This window comes from Schistocerca cancellata, chromosome 6 (assembly GCF_023864275.1).
Source record: "Schistocerca cancellata isolate TAMUIC-IGC-003103 chromosome 6, iqSchCanc2.1, whole genome shotgun sequence".
NCBI classification, from domain to species: Eukaryota; Metazoa; Arthropoda; class Insecta; order Orthoptera; family Acrididae; genus Schistocerca; species Schistocerca cancellata.
Genome location: NC_064631.1, coordinates 342,129,308 through 342,152,464, shown reverse-complemented (window position 1 = coordinate 342,152,464; position 23,157 = coordinate 342,129,308). Strand labels below are relative to the sequence as shown.

General features: G+C 45.0%; 1 protein-coding gene across 1 annotated transcript in view; it reads left to right on the top strand.

Moving 5' to 3' along the window:
* Nucleotides 1–23,157, top strand: part of LOC126191363 (uncharacterized) — a 216,969-nt gene that overhangs the window by 143,419 nt on the left and 50,393 nt on the right. Inside the window, exons 4-5 of the mRNA XM_049932211.1 lie at nucleotides 4,487–4,700; nucleotides 19,350–19,512. Of these exons, the coding sequence (XP_049788168.1) occupies nucleotides 4,487–4,700; nucleotides 19,350–19,512 (377 nt within the window). The remainder of the gene's footprint in view (nucleotides 1–4,486; nucleotides 4,701–19,349; nucleotides 19,513–23,157) is intronic.

Sequence of the window (23,157 nt, the reverse complement as noted above, 5' to 3'; positions counted from 1 at the left end):
CTTTCCGAATACGTCTCGTACGATTACAGTAGTGGGAAGTAAAGATATTTAGCTAATTTTGAGTCGATAATTGATTTTTTACAGTAGTTTTGTTTACTGTTCTGTTCAGCAGACAATGTTGTTGATATCAGGGTCAGTATTATGAAATGAAAACAACGATAAAGGACACTTGTGTAAGCAAAAACGTTTTACAGTGAAGTCAACAGCTGACAGCTCTAAAAGCGTTCGATGCAGTTCTCCGCTTTCGTTTAGTTAACTAAATACGAACGTACCCAGTGTGGGAGAAGATCTGAGACTTCATTCAGTGCTCCTTGAAGCAAGTAATCAGTAGATGTAAAGAGAATTTCCTGAATACGGCAAGGGAGTGCCAAAGGTCCGTTACTGTTTCTAATTTATGTGTGCGATCTAGTGGAGTGGTTCCAACTTTTGTGAGGCCAGTACCCACGACTGAATTCAAGTATTGCCTACTATGTCTAACGTAACTAGAATGAAAAATAATGTTGTCTCAGAAGTTTAATTTTAAAAGCTACAAAAGGGAAGTGATATTTAGTTGTTGTAGGTTTTATTAGACCATTAACTAATCAGTCAAAGAGAGAATAGGTACCGCTTATTTTCAGTAGCCATTTTTTTCCTTCTATAAGATAATGCAGCATTCCCTGCCCATCAATTGTGCTACCTACAACTCCTTCTTAGATAGCAAAGTTGTTTATCTATATTGAGGATAGAAACTTTTAAAACACGCTTTTCTGCACTACTCCCCTCTGCATCTGCACTTGCTTCACCCACACTCAGCACAAGTTGAAACTCTAGTGGTTAGTCATGGGCAGGAAGAAGCAAGGGCTGGTTTATCTTCTGAGTAATATTTTTCTTACACTGTAACACATTTATATCCCCAAAGTCGTTTCTTTTCCTACCTCCTTTCTTCTTTCTTTATAAGGAAGTTTGATACGATAGTAACACTTATATTAAATTAACTATGCATTAAAAGTAATTAAATCACCATACCAATGTACTGACCTCAGTTATTACTGCCATTATGTTAGATTGGTTTCCGCTAAAACAAAAGATAGAATTAAGAAAATCTAGATTTAACGAAAATGGACATCGGTAAATCTTTCAATGTTAAATACGAATTTACACAAAACTTAATTAACCAGGCCAAATTTAGGACTCCGAAAGCATTACTTCTGTTTCATTAAAAAAAAAAAGGTCAAGCTTCTGATCCATTTGGAAGAACGTACAGCCATTAGACAGTAAGAAAACTTAAGAATAAGGAACGCTTTAACCAAATTGGTGAATGAAGTAGCTACCGTACGTAGTACCGAAATGGCGCCATGCTGCTAGCACATCACTGCAAGATATATTGCCATAAAAGAGTCAAATGGAGGTAACAACTAATCGCTTGCCAGCCTTAAAATACGAGGGCTGTCCAGAAAGTAAGTTACGATAGGCCGCGAAATGGAAACCACTGGGAAAATCCGGTAAAGCTTCGCACAGTTGTGTTGGTCAGTGTCTCTAGTATGCCCGTCAATCGTGTCGCGACGCTCTTTTCAGTTTTGAGTGAACAGTGAGCACGTAAAGATGCGTAGGGAATAGCGTCTCCCGCCAAGCATGAGGGCCCGGTTAGAGATTTCGCCTGTGTCATGCAGCCCACATAATACAACTGTCGAGCAGTTCCTTCATTAAGCCAATTCTCGGCCGCACACTGCAGGGAGAATGAAGACGCTCCTACAGCGTTTCCTATGAGAAGTGTTTCATCACCCACAATACAGTCCGTAATTGGGTCCCCCTGAGTCTCATTTCTGCTCACAAAAACCTCTGGCCATGAAAACGAAATTTTTCGACAGACAACGAGCTGCAGACCAGTGCAGATATCTGGCCGAAATCACAGGCGGCTGCTATCTATGACGAGGATATTGGAAAGTTGATACAACACTACGACAAAACTCGAAGTAGGAGCGGCGACTATGTAGAGATGTAGGTGGAAGGTGTACCTACCTGTTGCAAATAAAATGTTTCTGGTTTTCACTGTAGTTTCCGTTTTGCGACCGATCGTAACTTACTTTCTGGACAGCCCTCGTATATACACTATTTCACTGGGGAAGTAGAGTGGCATGGAGATAATAAATACTAGAACACTGCCAGGTCATTGCAAGAACACGCGGGTCCGAACACAGTTACAGGATTTTCCCAGAGACGGATTCTCACCAGAGAAAGATTCTCACCAGAGACAGATTCTCACCAGTTTCAGTCACGTCGACACAAATCCAGCATGTAATAGTCCGAAGTAGTCTCTTGGCAGTGACAATGAATGAGCGATGACGTAACGTTCAGCGCACTCAGGGCTTATTTGGGCCAGGAGCTTTCATTTAACCGTGCAGGCAGTAGTTCGTTCCACATCAAGGAAGAGGCGCTGCTAACCGCGCGTTGCTGTCCAGCTGTCTTTTCATCCACCAACTGCTGTCCGGTGTCCAAAACGAGAAGCGGCCGGTTCTCTCTTTGTATAGGGAAGACCAGCGCTAAGTACACTCAGCCACACCTCCCGGTGGCCACACGGCGAACAGAGAAAAAATACGTGCAGCAATGATATGATGTATCTCTGATCGGAGCCGCAACACGGCTCAAAAATTAATTGTGTGGTATATTCTTACTGTCTCTAAATCACTCGATTGCTATACTCCTAACAAGTGAATTTACAGAATCTGGAAGACTTCAGGCTGCCAAGACTTTGTGTCTGACAGCTGCCTCTAATAATAATCTGTAATATGAATACATTACAGTGTAGGTCATACAGCAATGTGATACTCATTACATTATTATTTTTGTGCTGTCACTTTATTGACTGTTGCAGAGTTAAACCCTAAATCCCTGTTCTCTCAGTTTTCTCAATAGTGACCCACAAAAAGAAAGTTGACATCCATCCGGTGATTCCCATTTGAGTTCACGAAGCAACTCTGTAATACTTGTATGTTGCTCGAACCTACCAGTAATGAATCTAACTGTCCGCCTCTGAATTTCTACGATGTCTTCCATTAGTGCGACTTGGTAGGAATCCCAAACACTCGGGCAGTACTCAAGAATGGATTGCACTACTGCTCTATACGCTGTCTCGTTTACCGATGAGCTCATTGTTCTAAAATTCTCGCAATAAAACGGACTATTAACCTTCCCTAATACCATCCTCACGTGCTCGTTCATTTCATATCGCTTTGCAACGTCACCCCTCAGTACTTAATCTCTATGACTGTGTCAAGCAGCACACTACTAATGCTGCAATCAGCTTTCGAATATTAGAGAACTGTTTTTAATACACATAGACGTTAACTTAATTTTTCCTACATTTAAAACAAACTGCCATTTATCACATCCAATACAAAATTGTATCCTGCAACAGTCACTCAACGACGACGCCTTGCCATACACCACAGAATCATCAGCAGACTCGCATGTTGCTGCTCACCCTATCCCCCTCAAACGTCACGTATCTAGAGAAAAAACGGCGGTGTTCTATAAGTTACGAAGTCTTCGAGCCACTCACGCATCTGATAACCTATTTCGTATGTTTGTACCTTCGTTAACAGCCTCCAGTGACGGAGCGTAACGAACGCTTTCGGGAAATCTAAGAATATGGAATCTGGCAGTTGCCGTTCATCCATAGTTCGCAGGATATCATGTGAGAAAAAGGGCAAGCTGAGTTTCGCAGGAGCGATGCTTTCTAACACCACCCTGATCGATGCACAGGAAATTTGCTATATTCTGAGAATATGTTCAAGAATTTAGCAGGACACCGATGTTAAGTATTGTGGTCTGTAATTTTTCGGGCTCGTGATTTTTCATTTCTTCTGTACAGGAGACAATTGCGGTTTTTCCCTATTTTGTGGGAATTTATGCTGGGCGAGAGATTTGTGATAAATGCAAGCCAGGTTACGGACCAAAGCAGTCGAGCCCTCCCTGTAAACCTGAATTAGGACTGCATCTGGACCTGGTGTGTTACTTGTGTCCACTTCTTTCACCTGCTTCTTCGTGCTAGGCACGTCTATTATTGTGTCCTCCATACCACGACCGCTTTTACACCGTGTTACATAGCTGCGACTGGATCACTGCTTCTTCTGGCTGCGTTGATCAGTCCACGTTGATACATCAACGTATCAATTGACTTAATTCACATTATGATTATGAGTATGTCGGAACATGATCACTTACGTCTGCGCTGATCCCACACAGCTGAGGGTACTTACGGAGCACTGAACTACCATAGCGTGGGTCAGTGGAGGAGATTCACATGACCACCTGGTACTAATTACACATATCACCAAAGCAATCAGTGCGATCTTCTCAGGGGATAATCAGTATTTCGCCCATTGACCTTATCAAATGTGCAAAGTTAATAATGTTATATGTTAATGTCTAAAGTTCACAGTTTCATTTCGCAATGTGGTGTAAGAAACCTGAGCTTAGCCCGCTGTTCCATGTTATCCTCTGGCAGGTGTCGTGGCTCCACCGGCGCCACGACGCGCTGCAGCTGCTGACGGTGGGCCGGCAGGAGTACAGCGCCGACCAGCGCGTCACGCTCAGCTTCCGTTACCCCGGCAACTGGCGGCTGCGCATCGAGTACGTGCGCCTGCGCGACCAGGGGCTCTACGAGTGTCAGGTGGCCACGCACCCGCCGAGGGTGCTGCGGACCTATCTCACCGTCACCGGTAAGCTGCCAGGTCTCGTAACTTACACAGTGTTGAGGTATGCTGATGAGCTAAAACACTAACACCACCTGCTTAATAGTGTGTTGGTCTATCGTTGGAACTCAGTTCATTAGCATGGATTCAGGAGGGATGTGACACCAAATGTGTATACACAGTTCACGCAAATCCCATAAATTAAGAGCCAGCGGTTTGTAAGCACTGAGTTTGCGACCAATAGCATCACAGATGTGTTCCAGAGGGCAGAGATCAGACCAATATGGTAGGCTTGTTATCAACGTGAGATCAGTATCATGTTCCTCAAACCATTGTAGAATAATTCTGGCCTTGTGCCACTGAAAGGTATCGTGCTGCAACGTACCACCACGTACAGGGAAGATATCAAGCATAGGGGTGCAGGTATGTAGAAGAACGATCTAAGAAGCACTAGAGAAGGAATGGAGGAAGAGACCTCAAGTAAAGTAGAGGAGATGCCCTGTGTAAGTTTGAGTTGTGTGAAAATGGGAAACAAAAGGACCGATTGGTTCCCAAACGAGTTGTGTGAAAGAGAGCAGAGCATTATTATCCCTCCTCTTCTGGTCGTGAATGAGATAAGGGCTAAGGTGATAGCAAAATTGGAGAGGTCAAGATGAAAGCAATGGTGTTCGCGGGTGATTTCACAACCTGGGGAAACAGGGAGGAGGATGTTCAGGAGTATCTGGACGCTTTGGAAGGAGGTGTGATACAGTACGGAATGAAATTTAAACTATCTAATGAGAGATCTTGTGTGCATAATAGGCCAACTAATGGAATAAGGACTGGAGGTGAACAGGTGAACAAGATATAAGGTACTTGGGAAGTGTGATGGAGTGAAATGGAGGAAATGGGAAAGAGATCAATGGACGTGGCAGATAGGCAGAATCATTCACGTGAAGTGTTTGGAGCCTGATTTATAACACAGACATCCCGAATATTAAGCAAAGGAGTAATATGAAGAAGTTACTACATCCCAGTACTTACTAATGCAGATGTAACATGGGTAATGAACAAATGAGATGTAAGCAGATTACAGGCATGTGAAATGTTCCTCAGAAGCAGGATATGACTAATAAGGACAGACAGGATGAGGAATAAAAGAGGGAGAGCAATAGTGGCACAGCAACCCTTGTTGAATGGGATGAAACATTAGGGCTAAGATTGAGTGGGAACTTACGGCCAATGGAAAACAAGAAAATTTCCAAGGAGCTACATGAAATGAGGATCCGAGGAAACGACTGAAAGGAAGACCACGGGATACATAGCTAAAAAGTGTGGAGGTGTTTGTTGGAAAAAGAGGCGTGGACTGGACCAGAGTGAACACAAAAAGATGGTCCGCAAACAGGACTGGATGGTAAGGCGTATTTCCTAACAGGCCCGGTCTGATGATGGTAATGATGATGATGATGACGACGTTGATCATGAGGGAGGCAGTTAGCCCTCAATAACGCTCACGTAGACCACCGCTGTCATGGTGCCATGGTGTATTTGGTTACTACCACAGCTCCCATGGAAACCCTGGTTAATGCCCCCATCGCCATTGCGTAATACACCCCCCCCCCTTTCCCTGCCCGAGTACGATCGTGTCGCAATGAGTATTTCAAGCAGGCGTCCGGCTGGATGATAGAGTATCCTGACGCGACCACTGACCAGGCGCCACAAGAAATGTGAGTTGATATCACGCTTTCGTATGAAGCAGCTACACAACAATCGGAATTCACGATATCCAGTTTTATGGATCGATACGGTAAGTTAGTTGATTTGAGAAAAGCGTATGGGGCCGAAGGTGGCAAAATGAATGGCCGAAACTGGCTGCTTTCACAATAAAATAAAATATCTTAAAGTGTACGGCTGTTGGTAAAGTTTATTGAATTGAAAAAAGGAAAGGTGTTTATGTGGCCAGACGGCTCTTTTCCATTCGGCCACGGTCGAATCTCCTTTACTCTGTCGTCAGGTTTGCCACAGATCGCAGCTTACCCCGTTCAGCCGAGTTCGCAAGTCTCTGATCTTCATGATCTGTGATCATGCGTGGATGTCCCGCATCTAGTCGCCTACTTCTGCTTTCACCGCCCTTCAGCTACTTTGCACAGATGATCACGACAGTATCTTATAAATAGCCGACAAGCTCCACCGTTTCCGGACTACATATGTCTGCAGATTTCCTCTATTTGGCCTTTCTGAGCGCCGGGACTAACCGCCCTTCACCTCTACTCCGCTTATATACTAGTACTTTTCTTACCGCATTACAGGCCTGCAACGTCACCAGTCAGCATTCAACCTCACGATGGGCAATGGCCATAATGTTTTCTCTCATCCGTGTACCTTGTAAATAGTTATAACAAATATTTTATCCAAAAAAGGAAAGTACTACCCGGTTTCAGGACATATGTCCTAGCTACAGATGCGTATTAAAATGTGAGTCCGCAGAGGATGCATAACTAAGGTTAAAATAAGTTAATACAAGTTTACCTATTTTAACCTTAATTATGCAACCTTCGTGGACTCACATTTTAATGTGCATCTTAAGATGGTACATATGTCCTAAAACCAGGTGACGCTTTCTTTTCTAGAAATAAATAATTTTAGCAATTGTAGCAGCTTTTGTCACTGACGGTGGGTACCAGTTGCGGACGTCTCGTGAAGAGAAACGTGCATGAAATGCAAATAGGATGAATGCTGACTGTCACCTAACTTTTTTTTTCAGTGATCTGTCCTCCAACTGTGTTTTCCTGTTACGCGTTACGGTTTAAAAAAAAATGGTTCAAATGGCTCTGAGCACTATGGGACTTAACATCTGAGGTCATCAGTCGCCTAGAACTTAGAACTACTTAAACCTAACTAACCTAAGGACATCACACACATCCATGCCCGAGGCAGGATTCGAACCTGCGACCGTAGCGGTCGCGCGGTTCCAGACTGAAGCGCTTAGGACCGCTCGGTCACCCCGGCTGGCTAAGGTTTTCATCTTTACAAACTTAAAGCATCCAACATCCGTTACGATTTTTTTAAGATTTGCGTAATTTTTGAAGAACGCATTACAGATTTGGCAAATGAAGCCTGGGACGACTAAGTTGGGTATTTACAACGTACTGTTGGTCTACGAATATTAGGTAATGTATACCATGTTCCCTGACACATATTCGCGTTTTATTGCATTAAAACACACGTATCTTGCTCACTTCGTTCGTCTTCACGATTGCTTTTTCTTTTTATTACCTTGTTCTCTCCATGAATGAGCTAATAAGAGGCGTGGAATAATGCATTCCATCCATGCACAGGCTAGCGGTACAACACAGATGGCAAAAAAAGGCAGGAAAATAAAGAAATTGGAGCAAAATGAGCAGAGCAAGAAGGGTGGCTGTTATTTCCACCACGTTTCATCGCAAGTGTTTAAGATATTAACGTCTTCAGAACTGTCACAGGAGAAAAACGTGGTAGTGATCTGCATTTTGATGGACCACTGGTCGCCAATCTCCATCTCTTTCTCGTGTTATTCCAGTCCCTTTGTCAAAGGAAAGGTTCTTCTTGTTGAAAAGCCGGAGCGTCTCTTATTCCAAGTCCGATGCTGCTCACGGCAATTATAAGAGCGAATGTTTTTCTTTTCGCTAGTCACTAGACTAGAGGTGGCATTCAAGTGTATTTCCGCCAGCAGCCAATCAGTTCCGGTTCTGTTGGCGGAAAACCATTTGGTGTGAGTGGTTAGATATGGCGAATACAGCCAGCATCGACTGGGATTAGCAGTAAGAAGTCGCATCTACGGTAAATTATGAAATTCGAGCGCCGTAGCCCACAATGAATTTCTCTCTGCGGCGGAGTGTGCGCTGATAAGAAACTTCCTGGCAGATTAAAAGTGTGTGCTGGGACAGGACTGGAACCTGCGAGCTTTGCCTTTGGCAAGCACGTGTTTGGAGTCGCGGTCCGGCTATACTGCTGTAATTGGCATCAGTAGCCAAGGTCGATGATGTAAAATTGTTTATTGGAGCATGTTCTCAGTAGCCGACCTGACTTATGTGTTGTTACATTTTCGGGTAATCTGAGAGTCTGAATATAACAGCTAATTACTGACGAGTTGGTCATAAAATAAACTATTTCACATAAAGCGTTCATGACTACCAATATTTCAAACAATAATTATTGAGGTCTTTTAGTCCATTAACAATCTGTCGCATCGCACCTGCCGGCTACGAAATCATGTATATGGTACCCCGCAGCATTTGCCGTTCGCTATCCAGTGACGAATCTTGTATCAATATTTTGTATCGCTCTTATTAAATTCCATAAATTTGTCACGCTTATTCAAATTTATCTTAACTTATAAAGTATTAAACGCACTGTAGAGGCCTTACTACGAGTTTCGTTTTAATATTTATTCATGTCAGTATTTTTTAATGTTTGGCCACTCAGTCAAGTTGGCTATAACCGATGGAGTACGGCAACTGGACTGGTTTTTTTCCAATGGCGAGTTCGTACCGTACTTCACTGCCAAGACGTAGCTCCTTACGCCGTAACTAGAAATATCCACTGAACTCACTGACAGTACTCTTCCTTTTTTCTGTAGGAGTCATGGTCTCCTGACTAGCCCGCTGAACTTAGGCACAGTGGAATGTAGTAGTGGAAACACGGGTCGCCTATGGGGTGCTGGTACGTACGCTGCTGACTGTTAATATTACAACATCAACAAGGACAGTAAATAACGAGATAGTATTTACAGTGCATAGAAGGAATACCTGATAAAAATTGCACGAAAAAAGAGAGTTATTCAAGACGTGCAACTTAGTTAGTACACTAAGCTGCCACCTCTGGCAACAACAGTTCTGTCGAAAAAAAGTTAAGACTTTCCATGTTGTTCATGAATCAAACACTTCCGAAAAAAATGCAACATCCTGCGACAGATTGTCTCAAGAGTCTTGAGCTTTTTGTTGCAATTCAGCGACGATTTTAGCAGGCCCTGGATGGCGAGTACGTTCCCGCTCCAGTGTCCCTTATGTCTTCAGTTGGAGAGAGATACGGTGAATTTGCTGGCCAAGGCAGTTTGCCCATCACATAGAGCACTTTGCGTCGGAGCAGCAGCCGTATCTCGACGTGCACTGTTCTGCTAAAAACATGCATAACACTAGCCACCGTCAGGTGGCTTGCGGAGTATGGATGTAGACGTAGATGTAGATGTAGACGATATGGCAGTGGCAATGGAATAACAGCAAGCGCAGTGCAACGGACACTGGTTACTTTACTCTACACGAAAACCAAATGTGACCTAGAGGAGTAACTGATGCTCCCCCTCCCCCCCCCCCCCCCCCAAACACACGCCAAACACACAAGCCGTCCTCGATATTCAGGGTAAGATTCAGTATTTGGCCTGCACAAACCGCCCAGGTTGGAAGTTGACTTGTACTCTAATGAGCTTATCTTCTCTGAGTGGTTCAAATAGCTTGAACGGATGACAGAATAGAGATACTGGCCGAAAATTTTTCGGGTCGTTGGGCGGCTTTTCGGGTTTGGTAGAGCGGCAACAAGAGGTTGTACCCAGAGCTACGAAATATTGAACGTTTCCCGACACTTTGTTGAAAATGTGGGTGAGCCAGTAAGTACCTCTTTTGTCAAGCGATTCTAATTGTACATTTTCTACCACAACAGCTATGTCATCTTTCACAATTCGGATACAATTAGTGATTACTTCTATTATGATTGGGCGGCTGATGAAACCAGTTTCTGATTTTGTATCAGTGTTACCTTATCAGTAGCCTTCCGACTCTTTCTGGTACACTTGCCGTTATTCAGAATTTGATGAGCAATTTAATTTGCAGTGACGTTGCTAAATTGAATGTGTTCGTGAGGGTCGTTGGATAACTTCTTTAATGTAGACTAGGCCTTCTTGCTGTCGTGAGTAAGTGGACGTCTGTCATCAACTTCCCCCAATGAGTTCTGCAAGTGGAACCTACTCCCTGCATTAGTGTCTTATTCAACTCCCTCGTTACATCGGAGAAAGGGTTTTTGTCAAAGCTGCGACAGTAACAGGCATGTTGTTACGCTAATATGTAGCTGATACTGCGGCCCCTTTGGATGCTCTGACATGCAGTTTTAAACTGGAGGACGTCTCACGTGGCCTTTGACAGTCAAATCTACGACTCAAGTATTGTGCCCTGTTGTGACTTGGCAAGACAGCCAAGTCACTATGCGAGGATGCCGAAAGGCACGCGTTAAGCTCACGCAGACTGGCGTGAAGTCTGGAACATTACAATGTAATTAATACAGCAAATAAACTACGTAGTTGAAGTAATACTTAACTTTATTCCATAATTGGTGAACATCGCTCTTGTTGATACATTATATAATCTCAATATAAACTGGTAAAGGCGCCTTGCTAGGTCGTAGCAAATGACGTAGCTGATGGCTATGCTAACTATCGTCTCGGCAAATGAGAGCGTAGTTATCAGTGTAGCATCGATAGCAAAGTCGTCTGTACAACTGGGGCGAGTGCTAGGAAGTCTCTCTAGACCTGCCGTGTGGCGGCGCTCGGTCTGCAATCACTGACAGTGGCGACACGCGGGTCCGACGTATACTAGCGGACAGCGACCGATTTAAAGGCTACCACCTAGCAAGTGTGGTGTCTGGCGGTGACACCACATGCCCCATACGTCTTCACGCAGTCTGTGGGGGGACTAATTTGATCGCAATTATTTACTGACTTAAGACATGTTTCATGGCGCTACGATCCTGCATGACCGAACCAGCAATATGTCACGCTGGCCACGCCTGGTGTTTTGAATGGTCATCCTGAACTCCTTGATTGATTAGCGTGACAATCACGGGATCCCTGCAGACTCTTAACAGCAATATCGCGGAATGATAAAACGTTGTCCCGATTGGCCACAGTCCGGCCGAATTGTGGTCATAGGCATTTTTTCTTCTTTTTCTTCTTACAAGAAGAATGACACCTTCTTCTTACAAACAGGCCACCTTCATATTCCACCTTTGAATAAGAATCTCTCTGCAAAATCTTTCCTTATATACAGAATGAAGATGGCAACACTGCCTAGTTTGTATAGTTGTACTCAAATTCTAACAGTTTGCGTACACAGGCATTTATGACACGAAATGTCAGTTCTATCTTCGTTGGACGCTATGTTTACGATGTTGCAATTCTGATGGTCAGCTATATACAAGGCACTTGTCCTAAGAGAAGTCAGGCAAATTTTCTTTGATGTACCAGGAGATATTTACAATTTCGTTTTCGCATTGAGTATCAGGAGTCAGTCGACACAAATAGTGCTCATCATGTCTTTCGTGGGAAGCCCAGAGTGTACGGAAAGCGTCGATATGGTTCCCGTCACAAAAAAAAAGATTTTTAATGCAGAATTTTACGTACCAATTCAATAGAACGGTTGCAGGTTGGTCTAGTGCGACATTTTTGCTATCATTATGTATTAAAGGGGACTGTAAAACTCGAAGAATAAACAGTTCTTCAACAGCGGCAGCACTGCCCTCGCCCCTTATGTCTCTTATCGCATAGTTTGCATCACTACTGAGTCGCTTCTGCAGTGCTGTTTAACCTTCTTGTTTTACTGTCCCTGTTGATAAATGTCAATAAAACAAATGGCACACTAGACTAACCTAGAATCGCGCGAACGAATGCGCACGTAAAATTGCGCTTTAAAAATCATTTTGTTAGTAACGAGTAACAAACCGACCCTTTCCGTCTGCATCTAAGACATGAAGAGCGCTAATTTTTTTTGACCGATTTCTATTGCACAATGGAAAAACGAAATTGTAAATATTTGCTGAAACACCTCAGAAAATGCGGCTGACGACTGTTAGGAGAGACACCCTGGAGATAAGTAGCTAACATGAGCACTTGGTTCGACAATATACTGTCCAGTACTTACACGGCAAATGACTTATGGACTCTACGATTCGTCTCTCCGTTATAACAAGCAACAACAGTGTGCCGTGATGCCTGTCACTGTATGTGGCTGCCCAGTTGAAAAATCGTTCAAATGGCTCTGAGCACTATGGGACTTAACTTGTGAGGTCATCAGTCCCCTACAACTTAGAACTAATTAAACCTAACTAACCTAAGGACATCACAAACATCCACGCCCGAGGCAGGATTCGAACCTGCGACAGTAGCGGTCGCTCGGTTCCAGACTGAAGCGCCCAGTTGAACTTTGCTGCAGCGCTTAGACCCCGAATCAGGGGTTCACGGTGTAGCCTTAGAATGATGTCACGAGAAACGCCAAATTTATCCACAAAATCAGAGATGGAGTGTCCCACTAGCCTAACACCTGCTATCTGGCTGCGATGTTACTCGCTGATAACGCGCATTATACAGATCGTGGAGTCGAGAGCCTCGCGAACAGCCAATTCAAAGCCTCGCGACGTACTAGTATGGCGACAGTGCCACAATATTCCATAACCAGCAGAGGTTTATCTATTACTGATGGATGAGTTCCAAGAAGTCATACATGAAATGATTATTACTTACCCTGAGGAGAAAATACACCTGGTGATAAGTGCTACGTTAAAATCAGTTAAATGATAATTTCTTCTTCAACTCTTTGGTGTGCACGTTGGGTCATCGTATAATGTCTCTTAGCTATGATTTTAAAATAGCGATGTTCAGTAAACAAAAGTCGTTTGCTTTTGGCAACTGAATCAACGTCGCCACTTTCACGTACAGTGCAGCAATCGCAGTTACGTTCTGTTGCGGATTTTATGACTATCTCGTCTTGGAGATCTATTTAGTGCTGAATTAAGCTTAGAGATAAGCAAAATACAGTTTTTTAGCAACAAGCAAGTGATGATTAGACTGACATTTGAATTAGTGTCAACAGTGGCATAAAGGCGGTTTTCAAAAACTCGACGGTTTCATGGACGCACTGTCAACAAACAGACTGCTAACCTGAACCAGCAAATGTCTTTTCAAACGAGTTGTATTTGAACTACTTGAGAATTACTTTCCAGGTATTATATATTATATTGTATTAGCCATTGTTAAGCCTAAGTCCGATTCAACTAATGCAGGCGATTACAGTTGCCCAGTGCAGGGGAACGAGCATCTCGGAAACGGCAAAGCTGTTCGACTGTTGACGTGGTACTGTCGTGACCATCTATGGAAAGTGGTTGAAGGAAAACACTAGTAGGCAACAATATGCTGAACGTGAAAATCTCATCATATAACGTGAACGTAGGAGGCTTGTCCACTCTGCAAAACAAACGCCGATCTGCAGCGAATCGGAGGACAGATAAAATACTCGTGCAGACGGAAGTGTTTGGGGCAGACGTTTCAGCGTACATTGGCCCTGACAGCGAAATTCCTTACGTATTCCCATGCTTACCCAATAAAACCATCAGTTACAGTGGCATAAGGTACGTGGTGATGAAGACTGGGCCAGGATCAATGGGGAGAGCGTCACCTGATGGGCTTATCACGTTTCTTCTGGTACTAGGTAGTTTATACCGTCACCCAGGCGTATAGCTGCTCGAAACCTGAACCACACAACCGAAGCCGGTCGATGAGGGCAATATTTGGCTGTGGGAGAAAAAGAAAGTTCAAATGTGTGTTAAATCTTATGGGACTTAACTGCTAAGGTCATCAGTCCCTAAGCTTACACGCTACTTAAAATAAATTATCCTAAGGACCAACACACGCACACCCATGCTCGAGGACTCGAATCTCCGCCGGGATTAGCCGCATAGTCCATGACTGCAGCGCCTAAGACAGCTCGGCTAATTCCACGCGGCTGCTGTGGGAGACACTAATCTAGGTATCCGTAGAATTTGTGTAGTACTCAAAGGCTCTACTAATGCTGTGGACTACGTGAACATTACTGCGGACCATCTACGTTGCTACATGACTTTTTTCCACAGGTTATCTATACAGTTCATAAGGCCATAGTAGTGGCACCGGGGTCTTAGGAGCATGTTGATGAATACTTTGAACCTTGCTCACGAACGTCCGGAACTATGCCAGATGGAAGACGTCTGGGACGCTATCGGACGCCACAATCGCGTCCGCAGACCACCGGCCCGTAAATTACAGAAATGGTGGACTTGTGCTTAGTCAAATAACATTATTAAGCAGCGTGTCTACAACTACATCTACATAGATACTCTGCAGATCACATTTAAGTGCCTGGCAGATGGTTCATCAAACCACCTTCACAATTCTCTATTATTCCAATCTCGCATAGCGTGCGGAAAGAACGAACACCTATATATTTCCGTGAGAGCTCTGATTTCCCTTATTTTATCATGGATCATAGTAACCTTAGCTCGTGCTATCAGCAGTTCCCTTTCAGTGTAATACATGGGCTCACCTTGTCACAAACATGCCATAAACAAGAGTTTTCTTGCTCCAATGTTTCTGTAGCCAGTAGAGTTCTATGTAATTAGTTCTGGTATCGTACACTTCTTTCATACTACAAGTATCTCGTCATTGCTAGCACAATAAGCAAATGTTACTGATCAGAAAGGTGATCTGGTTACTATCAAGGAACCTCTTGAGTGCGAAATCGCTAAATGCGACTGATGTTTACGGAATTCGACACCCCACATATTGTCTACCTTGCAACCACAATATGGGTTGCCAATGGCAATGAATGGCGGGACCGGCGGTATCCAACAGTGAGCACAGCACGATGCTGGTCGACGATTAACTCCCAACAGTGCCGTAGTGCTGGTATTGTTGATACAAAGCAGAGCAGTCGCATCAACAAACCAAGCCAAATTTGCATAGTATCTGCAACAACAATTGCCAAAGTTAACATTTCATCAGAAAGAAACCCAAGGTAGTTCTCGGATTCAGTAATAAGTGACAGTTGAAATACTAGCGTTTCTGCAAACATTCAGTAGAATGCGTGGCGCTACATACGCTCGACTGTGCAGACAACGTACATGAGGAGTACTATGACGATAAGTGCTTAAAAAGTGAAAGTGTTCCTGAAAAAGGTGTCGAGCCATGTAGTTGATCGTCCTTGTCGGACAGGGCCCCACAATTCCCATCTCCACTGAAATACAGAAAGAACAATCATTGTCAAAGGAGCGGGTACTAAACATTATTACGTAAATGGAAGGTAATCGTCAGTATAGTAAAAAGCAATGAAGAACAGATTTCATGTAAGTCCGCAGAAATATGAGCGGGTAGTGCAGAAGAAAAAATACAAAGATTCAGGGGGGGGGGGGGGGGAGGGGACAAGGCGAACTTGTTGCAAGAAATGGGCTTGCTCGTTTCTAGGGTGCTCGATGCAACTTACAGTATGTTCGTGATAGTGATCTACTACATTGTTGTTGTTGTGGTCTTCAGTCCTGAGACTGGTTTGATGCAGCTCTCCATGCTACTCTATCCTGTGCAAGCTTCTTCATCTCCCAGTACTTACTGCAACCTACATCCTTCTGAATCTACTTAGTGTATTCATCTCTTGGTCTCCCCCTACGATTTTTACCCTCCACGCTGCCCTCCAATACTAAATTGGTGATTCCTTGATGCCTCAGAACATGTCCTACCAACCGATCCCTTCTTCTGGTCAAGTTGTGCCACAAACTTCTCTTCTCCCCAATCCTATTTAATACTTCCTCATTAGTTATGTGATCTACCCATCTAATCTTCAGCATTCTTCTGTAGCACCACATTTCGAAAGCTTCTATTCTCTTCTTGTCCAAACTATTTACCGTCCATGTTTCACTTCCATACATGGCTACACTCCATACAAATACTTTCAGAATTGACTTCCTGACACTTAAATCTATGCTCGATGTTAGAAAATTTCTCTTCTTCAGAAACTCTTTCCTTGCCATTGCCAATCTACATTTTATATCCTCTCTACTTCGACCATCATCAGTTATTTTGCTCCCCAAATAGCAAAACTCCTTTACTACTTTAAGTGTCTCATTTCCTAATCTAATATCCTCAGCATCACCCGACTTAATTCGACTACATTCCATTATCCTCGTTTTGCTTTTGTTGATGTTCATCTTATATCCTCCCTTCAAGACACCATCCATTCCGTTCAACTGCTCTTCCAAGTCCTTTGCTGTCTCTGACAGAATTGCAATGTCATCGGCGAACCTCAAAGTTTTTATTTCTTCTCCATGGATTTTAATACCTACTCCAAATTTTTCTTTTGTTTCCTTTACTGCTTGCTCAATATACAGATTGAGTAACATCGGGGAGAGGCTACAACCCTGTGTTACTCCCTTCCCAACCACTGCTTCCCTTTCATGCCCCTCGACTCTTATAACTGCCATCTGCTTTCTGTACAAATTGTAAATAGCCTTTCGCTCCCTGTATTTTACCCCTGCCACCTTTAGAATTTTAAAAAGAGTGTATTCCAGTCATCATTGTCAAAAGCTTTCTCTAAGTCTACAAATGCTAGAAACGTAGGTTTGCCTTTCCTTAATCTTTCTTCTAAGATAAGGCGTAAGGTCAGTATTGCCTCACGTGTTCCAGTATTTCTACGGAATCCAAACTGATCCTCCCCGAGGTCGGCTTCTACAAGTTTTTCCATTCGTCTGTAAAGAATTCGTGTTAGTATTTTGCAGCTGTGGCTTATTAAACTGATTGGTCGGTAATTTTCCCATCTGTCAACACCTGCTTTCTTTGGGTTTGGAATTATTATATTCTTCTTGAAGTCTGAGGGTATTTAACCTGTTTCATACATCTTGCTCACCAAATGGTAGAGTTTTGTCAGGACTGGCTCTCCCAAGGCCGTCAGTAGTTCCAATGGAATGTTGTCTACTCCGGGGGCCTTGTTTCGACTCAGGTCTTTCAGTGCTCTGTCAAACTCTTCACGCAGTATCGTATCTCCCATTTCATCTTCATCTACATCCTCTTCCATTTCCATAATATTGTCCTCAAGTACATCGCTCTTGTATAGACCCTCTATATACTCCTTCCACCTTTCTGCTTTCCCTTCTTTGCTTAGAACTGGGTTTCCATCTGAGCTCTTGATGTTCATACAAGTGGTTCTCTTATCTCCAAAGGTCTCCTTAATTTTCCTGTAGGCAGTATCTAATTTACCCCTAGTGAGATAAGCCTCTACATCCTTACATTTGTCCTCTAGCCATCCCTGCTTAGCCATTTTGCACTTCCTGTCGATCTCATTTTTGAGACGTTTGTATTCCTTTTTGCCTGCTTCATTTACTGCATTTTTATATGTTCTCCTTTCATCTATTAAATTCAATATTTCTTCTGTTACCCAAGGATTTCTACTAGCCCTCGTCTTTCTACCTACTTCATCCTCTGCTGCCTTCACTACTTCATCCCTCAAAGGTACCCATTCTTCTTCTACTGTATTTCTTTCCCCCATTCCTGTCAATTGTCACTCTGTACAACCTCTGGTTCTTTCAGTATCTACTACATTATGAACATCAAACTACGGGAGGCATTGGTAACAACGATTTCAAGGGAGGCAGTGGATGGTTTCATAGTTTCTAATAGTGCTACACAGTTGGAAGACTTAAGGTAACGATATTTCAAACAAAGAGTCAACTTGACGAAGCGCAGCAAACTGAGGAATCAGCCCGAAAATTTGTAGATGATATAAGGAAACTTATCGGTCAGTAAGGGATTTGCTTTCAACTCCGACCAATCGGTATTTGATTAGGAAATGCTGTAAGCAAGAGAGAGATTCAGCCTCTCGATGTTTGTTTTTTCCTTGCTTATAAAACATATTATCACACTATCTGCAGCTACGCCTTAAGAGATATCCAGTGTCACGATAAGCTCCACGACTGACTATTTCGCAATCGGTTTCATGATATCACATTCCATCAATTCTTATCACCCCGTTACAGCAACACGATCCTTTAAGAATGGATACCTAAAAGAACAGCCTGCACGGTTTGTAACTCCCAAGGAGTTCGCCTTCGATCTTTATGATGCGAACCTTTGCCACCTTTTTGGCACGCCCTTTTTCATTCTGTGTCCGTGTTGCAAGTCAATGATTTGCTTTGAACATTTCTTGAATGTTGATAGTGTCCATTTTGCGAAGTGAAGTTCACACATCTCATAGAAGGTTGTTCTCTTCACCTCCTGGACACTCGTTTCCTATCGCCCTACTGATGCACATGCCGAGTCATTAGCAGCTAATACTTTTGCTGTTATAAGTGATAACACAACACTTTAAGATGAGCCTTAGTAAAGATTGAACTTACGACCTCATACTCAATGTGCACCTTGAAAAACCTGAATTGAGCTGAAATGTGTGTTTTGCAGGGCCCAGTGTGAACTAGCCAGATGGGCTGCAATGGATTTCAAGTGAGCAGGATGATTTAGAGGTACGGCAACGCCACCCCTCTGAGTCCTACTGAAAAGTAACTGATACAGTACGGGTGAAAGCATGACGAATATGAAGTGCCATCCGGTGATCTAGCTTTTCAGAAAGGCATGTTTCAGCGTTGAGCTAACGCGTGTTGTCATGTTTGTCTGTGTCTTTCTGATCCCTCCGTAAGTGCGACGGGTAACATTGGCCACCTTGTGTGCTTCAACACTGCGAGCCCCCTGGTCCATGTATCTCTGTATCTACGGATCCCACTGAGAGTGTGTGGTGGTGGTGAGATCGGCCTCGTTGCGAGGTACAACATTGCAAGCACTGTAGTCCAGCTGGCGCGGTCTGAAAAGTGCGTGTCTGTGTTTTGCAGCGCCTGAGGTTAGCGTGACGGACGAGAAGGGCCACCTGGTGAGCGAGCGCTACTACAAGGAGGGCAGCGCCGTAGAGCTGACGTGCGTCGCGACGCGCCTGCAGGGCCCGCACGAGGCTGTAGTCTGGCGGCACGGCGACGCCACGCTCACAACCGGCGTCAGGTTGGTACGGCTGCAGGACTGCTGCTTTCTTGTATCGCTTTTACTCTAATCACTATGTATAAATCCACCATCCAGGTATACATCGTACATGATAGTTTGACAATACGTCATAGGTGTAAAAAGATTTCTATGGCGTCGAGTCACAGTCATGCAGTAGTCTTAGGTGTAAAAAATTGGTGTGAAATGTTTTAGGCTTCCATCTCATACTACACTGAAGAGCCAAAGAAACTGGTACACCTGCCTAATGTCGTATAGGGCCCCCGCGAGTATGCAGAGTTGCCACGGCTCGACGTGGCGTGGACTCGATTAATGTCTGAAATAGTGCTGCAGGGAACCGACACCATGAATCTTTCAGGGCTGTCCATAAATTCGTAAGAGTACCGGGTTATGGAGATCTCTTCTGAACAGCATTTTGCAAGGCATGCCACATATGCTCAGTAATGGTCGTGTCTGGGGAGTTTGGTGGCCAGCGGAAGTGTTTAAACTCAGAACAGTGTTTCTAGAGGCACTCCCTAGCAATTCTGGACGTGTGGAAGATCGGATTGTCCAGCTGGATTTGCCCAAGTCCGTCGTAATGCATAATGGACTTCAATGAATGCAGGTGACCAGACAGGATGAGAACGTACGTGTCACCTGTCAGAGTCGTATCTAGACGTATCAGGGGTCGAATATCGCTCCAACTGCAAGCGTCCCACACCATTACGGAGTCTCCATTATCTTGAACAGTCGCCTGCTGACACGTGGAGCTCATGGATTCACGAGATTGTCTCCATACCCGTACACGTCCATCCGCTCGATACAGTTTGAAACGAGACTCATCCAACCTGGCACCATGTTTCCAGTCATCAGCAGTCTAGTGTTGGTGGGGCAGGCGAGGCGTAAAGCTTTGTCTCGTGAAGTCATGAGGACACACGAGTGGGCCTTCGGCTCCGAAAGCCCATATCGATGATGTTTCGTTGAATGGTATGCACGCTGACACTTGTTGATGGTACAGTATTGAAATCTGCAGCAATTTGAGAAACTGTTGCACTTCTGTCACGTTGCACGATTCTCCTCAATCGCCATTGGTAACGTTATAGCAGGATCTGCTCCCGGCCGCAGCATTGTCGGAGATTCAATGTCTTGCCAGATTCCTGATATTCACCATACACTTGTGAAATAATGGTCGTACGGCAAAATCCACACTTCATCGCTATCTTAGGTACACTGTGGCCCATCGCTCCTGCTCTGAATATAGCACCACGTTCAAACTCACTTAAATCTTGATGACCTGCCATTGTAGCAGCAGTAACCGGACGAACAACTGCGCCAGACACTTGCTATGTAGGCATTGCCGACCGCAGCGGCGTCTTCTGTCTGTTTACATATCTCTCTATTTGAATAGGCATGTATGGCTATACCAGTTTCTTTGGCGCTTCAGTGTATAATACTTCACAGTAAGTTTATATAACAGAACACAAATTTCAGTGGACCCCATCATCATATGCCCCAGCCTATTTGTTTCAAACAGGTAACTAACAGTATTGATACCTCTTTCGAGGTAGTGCGTAAATGTATTTGGTAACGTCCTTCCTGCTGTAGCGTCTGTGGTGGATGACCCCTACAGTGGTAGGGTTGAATTAAGGCGATTGGTTGTTTTCAGGAAGATGACCGATGGTTTCTCAGACACTCACCAATAGTAGTCACACATTTTCTTGGAAAAAAACTGCAGCGCGCGCCTGGTGACGCTCTGTGGTGGCGACGCCCTCCTAATGCAGCAGTCGGCCCACGGCCTGCTGTGACGCCTGCAGCTCAGCAGTAACAGTGACAAGAGTTGTGTGTGGCAGCGTGTGTGCTATCAGCGCCCAGCTTTCCAACAGAGGGCGGGATGCTCCAGAAGATACGGAACACCGCCATAGGCATTGTGGAGAAATGCAGCCCTCCGCAGGAGGGCGCCCACATGTACAACCGGTCGCGTATGGTGACAGTATGCCCGCACAGGCAGAGGTGGTCAAGCGGCTGCACCACCCTGGTCTCAAACAGCTGCCCTCCTGTGCAGAAGACTGGTAGCAGCTGGAAGAAGGCTGCAGGTGACACACTGGCTAGAAGTCGCTAAGCCTGTAGCATTGGACTTGAGCCAGCAGGAGGGCCGCACTTAATGGAGGCCAGGTCTCGTGTTAGCTTCTTGTTCAACCACACACAGGACACACCAGGAACCGCGGTGTTGGCCGTCGAATGGCGCTAGCTGCGCAGCATTTGTGCACCGCCGCCGTCAGTGTCAGCCAGTTTGCTGTGGCATACGGAGCTCCATCGCAGTCTTTAACACTGGTAGCATGCCGCGACAGCGTGGACGTGAACCGTATGTGCAGTTGACGGACTTTGAGTGAGGGCGTATAGTGGGCATGCGGGAGGCCGGGTGGACGTACCGCCGAATTGCTCAACACGTGGGGCGTGAGGTCTCCACAGTACATCGATGTTGTCGCCAGTGGTCGGCGGAAGGTGCACGTGCCCGTTGACCTGGGACCGGACCGCAGCGACGCACGGATGCACGCCAAGACCGTAGGATCCTACGCAGTGCCGTAGGGGACCGCACCGCCACTTCCCAGCAAATTAGGGACACTGTTGCTCCTGGGGTATCGGCGAGGACCATTCGCAACCGTCTCCATGAAGCTGGGCTACGGTCCCGCACACCGTTAGGCCGTCTTCCGCTCACGCCCCAACATCGTGCAGCCCGCCTCCAGTGGTGTCGCGACAGGCGTGAATGGAGAGACGAATGGAGACGTGTCGTCTTCAGCGATGAGAGTCGCTTCTGCCTTGGTGCCAATGATGGTCGTATGCGTGTTTGGCGCCGTGCAGGTGAGCGCCACAATCAGGACTGCATACGACCGAGGCACACAGGGCCAACACCCGGCATCATGGTGTGGGGAGCGATCTCCTACACTGGCCGTACACCACTGGTGATCGTCGAGGGGACACTGAATAGTGCACGGTACATCCAAACCGTCATCGAACCCATCGTTCTACCATTCCTAGACCGGCAAGGGAACTTGCTGTTCCAACAGGACAATGCACGTCCGCATGTATCCCGTGCCACCCAACGTGCTCTAGAAGGTGTAAGTCAACTACCCTGGCCAGCAAGATCTCCGGATCTGTCCCCCATTGAGCATGTTTGGGACTGGATGAAGCGTCGTCTCACGCGGTCTGCACGTCCATCACGAACGCTGGTCCAACTGAGGCGCCAGGTGGAAATGGCATGGCAAGCCGTTCCACAGGACTACATCCAGCATCTCTACGATCGTCTCCATGGGAGAATAGCAGCCTGCATTGCTGCGAAAGGTGGATATACACTGTACTAGTGCCGACATTGTGCATGCTCTGTTGACTGTGTCTATGTGCCTGTGGTTCTGTCAGTGTGATCATGTGATGTATCTGACCCCAGGAATGTGTCAATAAAGTTTCCCCTTCCTGGGACAATGAATTCACGGTGTTCTTATTTCAATTTCCAGGAGTGTAGATAAACTTGGCTTGGTGCTTACATGTTTTACCACTCCATCGGGTCTGGTCACACAAACCACTACAAGTCCATATCTGTTGTATGAAGTAACTGGGCCATCTAGACCGCGGTGTCTTTGCCTTTCTGCTCCATCGACATTATTTACGCTCCTA